Here is a 10,509-nt window from a genome sequence, read left to right as displayed (position 1 = left end):
TTTTTGTTTATGACATCTGCAAAGAAAGCTTCTCTCGCATGTTTCAGTGTTGTGTGATAGTTACGTAGTCTTTCCTTGTAGATGTCATAATAAACGTGCAGTTGACCTTTACGCCATTTCCAATGCGGACTGTACAGTAGAATCTGACTGACTAAACCAGTGGTGCCCAAAGTTGGTCCCCCACATTTGATCATGACCAAACTGTGACAGTTAGACGTGATCAGAAGCAGCCTAGTACTGATTCGTGTCTGTTCACTAAATCCCCCTAAAACCAATGAGACAAACAAAGAGGAAACATCCGTCTGGTTGGTTGGGGTCTAACATGCAGTAAGTTGAATGAGCCCAAGTATCCCATGGGCCGTGTAGTGGTGTATAAATGTGTGTGCAGCTGTTGTGTAGAAGCCCAATAAACATTTAGTCCATTTCCCATTCTTCAGACCTTTCTCCACTAGAGATAAGTAGTTCCACTTTGTGTGTATCTCACCTGAAAAGCCTTTCAAGTCCTTTCTTCCTCCACCATGTTTACCTCCAGTCTCTACTGTTTGCTGTCAGTTTCAGGTTGCTGTCTCCATGGCAGCAATGGCCATTCTACATCTGTTGAAGAAGTGGTTACTTGTTGAGTTGCTGATCAACATCTCTGGTGAGTGCTATTGTCTTGGCTGCTTTTAGTGTCTGCCATCACAGACACTGGTGGTGATGCAGAGAGCACCCTATGACATCATCTGTCATTTTTGACCAAATATTCACCAGAAGAAAATTTGGGCTATAACCAGCAGCATGAAGTCATTCAGAAAGACAGGCTCACCGACTTTGACCAACAAAATGAAATCCACTTGATTGTTTAATTTTTTTGAGCTTTTCTTGTAGATTAATTATTTTTCTTTAAAGTAAAAACAGAAGAAACACAATTAGGCAGAAAAACTGCATCTCAATAAAAATAGAAAGATTGAGGAGTGCCTCAGATTGCTTTAGGATAGCTTTGGGTTGTTTCCCTGCCAGACCCAGCCAAAGCTCTGTTTAAAGGTCTAAATGCAGGTGGTTTCCCTGGTTACCACCAATAACAGATGGAAGGAGTCTGGTGCAAGAGGCAGAATATACTACCATCAATTGGAAATCTTATGGTTTTTCTTTTCTTTGTTTTTTACACAATTTTCCTCAAATATCAACAGCCTAAAGAATAAAATGTGTCTATCCTCTTTTATGCAAAAGTTTTGTGGTTTTAGAAATATTTAATAAAAATGATAAGTTCTCATTTTTTAAAATGTCAGGTGAGCTTTTCATCTCTAAAGGAGTTTTATTTAGTTGGACTGGGGGTAAAATGGCTCCTCTGGATGTGAAGGTCTGAGGAAAGTCAGGTTTTGCAGCTGTCAGTCCTTGTGGACAGACATGTGCGACAGTAGGCAGTCACTCACATTGTTTTGATGATGGCAGCAATCCCTCATACTGAACATGCATGCAGTGGCAGCAGAGAGGAAAACTCCCCTTTAACAGAGAGAAACCTCCAGCAGGACCAGAACCAGAAAATGGCTGAGTGTGAGCAGCCATCTTCCACGACTGACTGGAGCTGAGAAGACCGAGGAGAGACACAAACAAACAGAAGAACTGATCCAGTGGTACTGTGTTAGAGAAAAGTAAAAGGCTAATGGCAGTGGTGTGGTGTCTCGTTTCATTTTCATGTCTAGATGAAACATGTCCTCCCGGATGAAATCTGTATTCACGGCACTGTGGAGCAGAAATGCTTGGACACAAGAATTTAGAACAGACCTTCATAAGCTTGGGATTATTCCAAAGTTTGGAGGACATTATGTCTGTGAAATGAAGTAACAAAGATGACCTTTTATAAAATATTTCATGATAAAAAGATGTAACATTTTTCTCAATGAAGAAATTCATTCATGTCTTAAGTTGTGACATTGACATGCCTTGGCAAAGAGACAGTGTTACTGCAGCTCGAGTTGATGTGGAACAGCACTTATGAAAACAATGAAAAATCATGTCCTATTGGCAGACTGTTGAAATAATCCATTCAGACATGTTTGCAGCCATCTCCTCACTGGCACTGCAGACTGGAAATTTTTCCAAATATTCCTGGAGACATGTTTGATTTCCTGCTGGTTAAATTAACATGTCATTGATTCCTTGCTGACATTGTCAACCTGTTAAGAATTTCAGAAAATCACCGACTGAGGCTGTAACATAGCAGAAAATTCTTCAGATTGTGGAAAATTTTCATCTGTTCCTGGACATTTTTTCTCCTCTAGAGTCCGCTGTGTGTCTGAATGCACCAGATGCTGTTACAATTGAGCAAAGCTCTTCAGCTGTTGTCACCATTTCTTCCAGGTAATCGCAGACACACTGAAGTGAACAAAGCGCTGATTCAACAGAAGAACGTAGCTGTGTGATGATTTCATTCATTAAAGAGAAAAAGCTATCGGAGCCCATGGGACCGGCCTGTCCCACCGTCTCCAGAGAAACGAACAGTCGATTGACTGTTCGTTTCTCTGGAGACGGTTGTTGAGACAAAAGTTTGTACAGACGTTTTGTTTGTATAATTACTTCTTGCCATTGGGAATAAAGTAATTGCCCTTTCCCTTGATAAATCATGAATGAACTTTTAGAAAGATGAGTTCAGTTTTACGGGCCTGATAATTACCTGATCTGTAGATGTAGTAAATAATTTCAATAAAACCTTTGACTACTGACAGATTTATAAAGGAAAACAAAGCAACACGTAATCTAAAGGGCAGAAGAGAGTCTGGAAAGGCTTCCAAAGCCATTTCTCTGAGTTTGGGACCAAAGTGAACCAAAGTGAGAACCATTATCCACAGCTGGAGGAAACATGAACCTTCCCCGGCGAAGCCACTTCACCAAAGCTTTTCCAAGAGCTGATCCACGATTTTACTAGGAGAGAAAGATCTAGAGCACCTGTACCCCAATGTTAGATAGAAGCATTGGGGGAAATGCTGCTGGCCCAAAAGAACCCAGAAACTTAATGATCCTTAAGAGTGTCAGGTACATATTGTGTGGATAAAAGCATGTCACACCTTTATGTGTGTGTCATGTTACGTCTGAGCTAAAACTGACAGTGTTTCAGAAACAACATCAACAATAACATGGTGGTGGCAGTATCATGCTCTAGGCCTGATAGCTGATGGAACCCTGAAGTTTGCTCTCTAGCAGAACATTTTATAGGAGAACGTTCAGCCATCAGTACCTGACATGAAGCCCAATCACACTTTGGTTCTGCAGCAGGACAAGGATCCAAAGCACCTCTGAATGACTAAATGAGGTTTTGGAGTGGCCTATTCAAAGTCAAGATATAATTCCACTTCAGATACTGTAGTCTGACCTGAAACACTAAGTTCATACTGGAAAGGCGTTCAACAGGCTGAAAGAAAGAGACTGGGTCAGAGTTCCTCAATGGCTCTGATTGGCTGTTAGCCCAGGCTGCTTCTGGAAGTAGTTACTGCTGAGGGTGAAATAGCTGCTTATTAGGTTTAGGGGGTAATTACTTTTTCCCAGAGGGCCGGGGTGGCTTGGAGGTGGTCTTAACTTTTCAATGAATGAAAAAAAAACAACAGTTTTTTTATATTTACTCTGGGGATCTTTGGTCCGTAGTAACATTTGGTTGATGATCTGAAACATTTAAAGCAGAAGTATGTTACTTTTACAAACATTTGTAAAAGCTACATGCTGCATACAGTTTGAACAAACTGCATTTGTTCAAACTGACAGTATAGTATGAAACAGATAATCTGTGAAAAGATGGAGTTCCTCCACTTTCTCCCTGAGATATTTTTACCATCGGCAGAAACTCACCATTCCCGATCAAAAACAGCCAATCACAAGCAGGAGGAGGGTCTTAGCGCTACCACTAATGCTCATGTACGCAATGCTGAATGTGTTGATGGAGGAGAAACAACTTACTATTCCACGAAAACAGTTTGTCCGCCATCATCGGTGGCCATGCTAACTAGCCTTAGCATTCATGGCTGACTCTGTTGTGATAAACCAGCTGTAAAGTAGCACAGGGAAAAAGGGAGGGTGTGAGCAGTACTAAGCCCGTCCTCCTGGCTCTGATTGGTTGTTTCTGACAGAGTGGTGTTTTTATACAGATGACAACAGGTCCACAGAGGAAGGCAGAGGAGCTTATCTTTCTTAGGTAATCTGTCGTATATTACAATATGTAAGAAACATTTTTAAAATAAAAGTTACCATAGATAATCCAGCTTTAAATGGAGCAAAAACGGAAAACCAGCATTAATCTGAGGAGGGGGCACATACGTTTTCACTGTTCTGTATTTCTGCATCATATAGCTGAAGTGTGACTGTTTAATTCATGTTGTATATTTCCTCAGTTCTGCTGTCAATCAGTCTACAGTGATTCACCTGAATGTAACCTTCAGCTCCCAAGAGAACTACTCATCAATAATCACGCTGCCTGAACAGGTGATATTCAAAAGCAAACATGATGCAAGGTTATGTTGAATGGAACCAATCAGGAGCTTAGAAGAGAAACTGCATCCATGTGATGTTCCATCGTTCAGCTGGAGGTTCTTTTATTTTCATCTGTGAACTTTAAGATCAACAAACAAAAAGAAAGATGTATGTTGTTATGGTAACCGTTCAAGTAACTCACTGAGAGTTACCGACTCTTACAGTGACTTGTTTCATAAATGCTCATTTCAAGGATTTTCTTCATGAAGAAAATGTTGCATTTGCTAGTTTATTAGAACATTCTTCAAAAACAGAATCTTTCTATTTATTTATTTCCCACAAATTCTGCAAATAGCTGATCTTGCTCATTGCTTTTCTCCAAAGATTCTGTCTGTCTGTGGCTGAATTTGAAGAGTTTGGAGCTTTTTGTCCAACAATCCTCATTATTTCTCATGTTCATTCAGGTGTTGCTTCCAGAGAAAGCTACCTCAGCCAATTTCACTGTCGTAACACATGATGTTGGTCAGGTGACTGCACACCTGTTCAGCAACAACACACACCTGGACAGGTGGGTACAGAACCAACATGCTGTAATGTTTAGGAGATCGTGACCTTGACCCTGACCCTGCTCAGTAATGACTCCTCCTCGCCTTGCTTCGTATCACACAGCGTTCCGATCCTAAATGCCGCGCTGAACTGAAGGAATGTGGGTTAAGTTGGGTTTGACCACTTTAGGGAAGTGTCTGAGTGTGTGTTAGTAATGGAGTGTTGAAGTGAGAATGTTTGTTTTTAACCTTGTATTTTCTAATACACTGAATGTTTCTGTGAACATTCAAGTTCACCACTTATTTGCTCTGAGGATGATGTCAGCTAGCTAGACCTGCAGAGAGATTTAAAGACATTACAGACTAATCATTTAGTTTCCATTTGATAAGTAATTATATGCTGTTTTATCTGTAATCTGTCTTTGTTTCCTTCTGTCCAGTCTGTCGTCCAGGATCCGCTTCATAGTGATCCATAGCAGTGTGCTGTCAGTGGTGGCTCAGGTGATAGGATGGATTTACTTCGTGGCCTGGTCAGTGTCTTTCTATCCACAAGCCTGGGAAAACTGGAGGAGGAAAAGGTAGTTCTTGTGTCTCATCAGCATTTCTAGTTAGTTAGGAATTTTGTGCCTTGTTCAGTTTTGGTTGGTTTCCTCCTTTACATTACTTTAAAAGTCCATGTTTTAAAACATTTCTGCTGTTTGAGCAGGGTTTGTTATGAGATTATTATTATTATTATAGCTATTATTTCTACACTAGCAGTATTAGTATTGATATTTTATGTGAAAACACTGTTAGGTCATGGGCTCTTTTTATCTCAGCTCAACAATTCTGTCATATGTTGGTAATGTGTTAGTAATGTGACTCCCATGATGCAGTGCCCAGCTTTTTGCTGACCACAGCTTGTTCCTTCAGAACAATGGACTGTTTTGAACAATGCCATATTAAAAAGATATTAAGTCAGTTGCTCTGAACATTGTACAGGCTTTATCCTGACAACCAAATGAAACCTATCATCTAATACAAATATGGCTCCAAAGATTAGAGGATTTGAAAAAGGTTTAATGTCTCTGACTCATCGTCACAAATATTTCCCTTTTATGTGGAAGAAATCTACAGAATATACGGGTTGCCTTTTCTGAGATCTTTATCATAATCTCATTTTAGAGCTGAAATTTATTCAAGAGCAGGTAAGATTATAAAGCTGCTGTCCAGCAGATATGAGTTCAATCTGGAATGAAAAAGTTTGAGGCTGCAGCTGGAATATTTCTGTTTTAAATCATAACAAAACTGTCTTGGAAAAAGAGGTCAAATAATTTTCTAATACTCATAATAAGGCCATAAGGTCAAGATGCATTCTTTACATGGTCCAATCAGGTCTCATTTCTGAAGTCATGTTGTGACGTCTCCATGTAGACAAAGTGAAATGGATTCAGTTGCTTTCTGTTTCTCTTCAGTGTTGTAGGTCTCAACTTCGACTTCCTGGCTCTCAATCTAACGGGCTTCATTGCTTACAGTGTCTTCAACATCGGCCTCTTCTGGATACCCTACATAAAGGTAACTTGATTTCCAAGATAGCTTCATTGTTCAGACATGTGATTGTGATTACTGAAGCAGGAGGGAGAGGTGGAAATAACACATACAGCTGCGTTAAAGCTCGTCTGGGGGCCTTCTGTGAACAACCTGACCATTAATCCTCCCTCCCTGGTTCCTGTTAAACCCTCTACTTCTTTAGGTTGTTCCACAGAACTTTCTGGGTCTATTATTATTATTATTATTATTATTATTATTGTTATTGTTGTTATTGTTGTTGTTAACAGTTGCTGAACAGAAGGCATTTGTATCATTACTGAGCCATTTCAGGTCACCTCTCTCATAACCAGCAGAAAGCCAGACGTCTGGACAGAATGGGACAGAATGGGAAAGCATGTCAGTGCTTAATGTTCAGCTGTGTGTTTCTCTATAGGAGGAGTTCCTTCAGAAGAATCCCAATGGGATAAATCCTGTCAATGCCAATGACGTCTTCTTCAGTCTGCATGCTCTGCTGTTCTGTGTGATCTACGTCAGCCAGGCTGCTCTCTATGAGGTACACCACTACAGAGTGGGACGTTCTGTCCAGCCGGCGATAAAACAGACATTAAGGACACATTTCTGAGACACCGTGTCCTCCTTAAGACTTTACAGTGTTCTGTCTTTTCCAGAGGGGGGGTCAGAGGGTGTCATGGACTGCTAGGATTCTGTTGCTGATTGGTTGGACCTTTGCTTTGATCAGCCTATTTGTTGCTGTGGCCCACAAAATTACCTGGTTGGAGTACCTCTACTACTTCTCCTATATTAAACTAGCAGTTACTCTGATCAAATATGTACCACAGGTAAGCTAACAGAGGACAACAACAGAATATAGTCAAAGTGTTCTGTAATTTGCCTTATTATCAACTTCTTTGTAAATCGATATTCTATTTCTGCCTGCTTCCAGGCCTATATGAACTACAGGAGACAAAGCACTGAGGGCTGGAGCATCGGCAACGTCCTGCTGGACTTCACTGGTGGAGTCTTCAGTATCCTACAGATGATCATTCAGTCTTACAACAATGGTAGATCTGCTTTTGTTGTTGGATTCCTTCTTATAATTATTCTTCTATGAGTGGTTATGAACATCAGGTGAACATTTTCATCAGCTCAGCCTGTGTACCTTCATGGCTTTGAGAAGAAACTGGTAGATTCTAAACACATAAAACAGAATGTCTCACAGGGAAAATTGATTGGAAAAATGAGCCTGAATGAAGTATGAAGAGTGGAGAAAAGAATTGATACTCAAACAGTGATTAGAGAAGTAAATGAACCTGCCAGGTAGTATGTTGAGGACAAAGGTGCAATTAATCAATAACAATATGTAAATAATTTTCCTGCGGCGTCGAATAGAGGAGTCTTGAATCTTGATATATATTGGAATAGATACCTTATCAGTAGAAAATTTGTCTGATAGAATGTTCAATAATTTCACTGAACTCTGATCCAGAACTACACAGCATTCTGGGGAATGTAGTTGGAGGAAAAGCTTTAGCTCCTCTCACAGCTAGCCAGGCAAGGTGGGTAGCATCAACTACCTCATTAACTGCTGCCTTTGATACAGTAGACAACAACATTTTAATATCGCGATTACACAACGTTGTAGGTATTGATGGCACTGTTCTTAAATGGTTCCAGTCTTACCTGGAGGAGAAACAATTTCAGTGAAAATTAGTCACTCTGAATCATCTGCTGCTTCAATGCCTTATGGTGTCCCACAGGGCTCAAATCTGGGCCCACTGCTTTTCTCTCTGTATTTACTGCCTTTGGGTTCTATTCTTAGGAAACATGGGATTTCATTTCATTGTTATGCTGATGATTGTCACATTTATTTGCCCCTGAAGCAGAAGGATGTACATTCTATCAAACATCTCCTGGCATGTCTAGGTGATATTAAAGCTTGGTTGGCCTTGAACTTTTTAAATTTTAATGAAAGGAAAACAGAGTTGATGGTGTTTGAACCCAGTGGCTCCTGTGAGTCCTCCTCTGTTGACCTTGGACCCTTGGAGGTTTATTTTAAACCCGTTTTTACAGATCTTGGTTTTAAGCTGGACAGTGATTTTAAGTTGGACAGCCAAATCCGAGCCGTGGTTAAGTCCAGCTTTTATCATTTAAGGCGATTGGCGTCAGTGAAATATTTTCTTTTCAGACAACATTTTGAAATGGTGATCCACGCTTTTATTTCAACTCGATTGGATTACTGCAACTCACTTTATCTGGGAGTCAGTCAGTCGCTGCTCTCACGTCTGCAGCTGGTTCAGATGCTGCTGCACCACTTTTGACAGGAACTCAGAAGAAAGAGGGAACATGTGACCCCTGTCCTGACCTCACTTCACTGTCTGACTGTATATTTTAGGATTCATTTTAAAATTCTTATGTTTGTTTTTAAATCACTGCATAATCTTGCCCCGGCTTACCTCTCTGAGCTTCTTCATCCCTACGTACCCTATCGGTCACTCAGGTCCAGCTGCTCTTGGAGGTACCGAGATCCAGAAGGAAGCTCAGAGGGGTCAGGGCTTCTCTGTCATGGGCCCTAAGTTATGGAACGACTTGCCTTTGCAGGTCAGAGAGGCCCCTCCACTGTCCACTTTTAAAGCTCGTCTTAAACCCATCTATTCTACTTGGCTTTCAACACCAGTGGGATCTAGTTTTAAATTGTTTGTTTTTGTTTTTAAGAGTTTTTATTTTTTTATTGTTATGTTGTGTTTTAATGTACAGCACTTTGTATCAGCTGTGGTTGTTTTAAAGTGCTTTATAAATAAAATTGGTATGGTATGGTACTTTCTTTGGTTACCTAGCAACCTGTTGAGTAACTTATGCAGCAGTTTCAGGTTTCACCATTGTGTCTCATAACTCCTTAAAAATAAAATAAAATGATAAAAAAAAAAACAGCTGTGTGGAGAAAACAGCAGGATTTGGAGTTTCCTCCAGTTTCCAGCTGAAGGAAACTGAATAAAACAGGGAAGGTCATGCCACCAGTTTGACAGTATTTCAGATATTTAAAACAAAAACTAATAATGATTGATATTGCCTGATATCAAAGCCTTCTGTTGTAAGATGTTTTTCAGCCATATTGTCCAACTCTAATCAATATGTTGCAAAGGGAAAATGAAATCAAACTTACAACCAGCAGATTTATCCAATATTGTTCTCTTGCACTGCAAAGAGTGAAAAATTCAAATTGCTCATAACCTGGGAAAGTAATGCACTTTGAAAGGATGAATGGAAGCAGAAGGCAGCAGGCTGTGCAGCACCTCAGAGGAATCTGACTGGTGATTGGTCTCAGTAGAACTGAGGACTAACAGGATAGCTGAAGCTTCTCAAACTAGCTTTATAATGAGAAGCACTTCATGCTACCTGCTCAATGAACTTTATTTTACAGTTGTTCTGCTCTAGTAGAGTACTATGCGCCGCCTTTTTCTAAATGTTTGTAAATCCATCTGGAGCAGCACATTGTCATGCTTTCTGTTGTGTTTATCTCTCCTCAGATGAGTGGAAGCTGGTGTTTGGTGACCCCACCAAGTTCGGTCTGGGTCTGTTTTCTGTGGCGTTTGACATCGTCTTCATGACTCAGCACTATTGTCTCTACAAACAGCCAGCACAGTATGAAGCCATTCCAGAGCAGCAGGTCGACTGATCCGAACACTTTGCTACAACCAAAGGGAAGCCACAAAGAAAGGGATTCAATCGAAGCTAAATGTTAGTTCTGTTGTTGCCTTCAGGCTTCCAGCAGGAAGTTCAGTTTATCTCGTCTCAGATTTGGCTCATCAGAGATCCATAGAACCTCTTCTGAACAGCCTCAGGGAACTCTCTTCTTTTATATGTACACCTGCATAATGCTATATAGATAGTTCTTTTATTCAACACTCTGCCTCAGTCTGTAATTTGGATATGTAATTAATAGTATGCTCCGACTCTTTTTTATTTTCTCATGCTTTTTCATTAAACGAAGTGGGGAAAA

General features: G+C 40.3%; 1 protein-coding gene across 1 annotated transcript in view; it reads left to right on the top strand.

Annotated features, from left to right (window-relative positions):
• ctns (cystinosin, lysosomal cystine transporter) overlaps window positions 1-10,509 on the top strand; it is a 13,164-nt gene extending 2,655 nt beyond the window's left edge. Inside the window, exons 2-11 of the mRNA XM_008408155.1 lie at window positions 553-640; window positions 2,262-2,340; window positions 4,359-4,449; window positions 4,902-5,005; window positions 5,423-5,560; window positions 6,437-6,536; window positions 6,946-7,065; window positions 7,181-7,351; window positions 7,456-7,573; window positions 10,037-10,509. Of these exons, the coding sequence (XP_008406377.1) occupies window positions 571-640; window positions 2,262-2,340; window positions 4,359-4,449; window positions 4,902-5,005; window positions 5,423-5,560; window positions 6,437-6,536; window positions 6,946-7,065; window positions 7,181-7,351; window positions 7,456-7,573; window positions 10,037-10,185 (1,140 nt within the window). The 5' untranslated portion in view covers window positions 553-570 and the 3' untranslated portion in view covers window positions 10,186-10,509. The remainder of the gene's footprint in view (window positions 1-552; window positions 641-2,261; window positions 2,341-4,358; window positions 4,450-4,901; window positions 5,006-5,422; window positions 5,561-6,436; window positions 6,537-6,945; window positions 7,066-7,180; window positions 7,352-7,455; window positions 7,574-10,036) is intronic.

Source organism: Poecilia reticulata, linkage group LG4 (assembly GCF_000633615.1).
Source record: "Poecilia reticulata strain Guanapo linkage group LG4, Guppy_female_1.0+MT, whole genome shotgun sequence".
Lineage (NCBI taxonomy): Eukaryota > Metazoa > Chordata > Actinopteri > Cyprinodontiformes > Poeciliidae > Poecilia > Poecilia reticulata.
The sequence above is the reverse complement of the archived record's forward strand: the minus strand, read 5'-3'. Positions and strand labels throughout refer to the sequence as shown.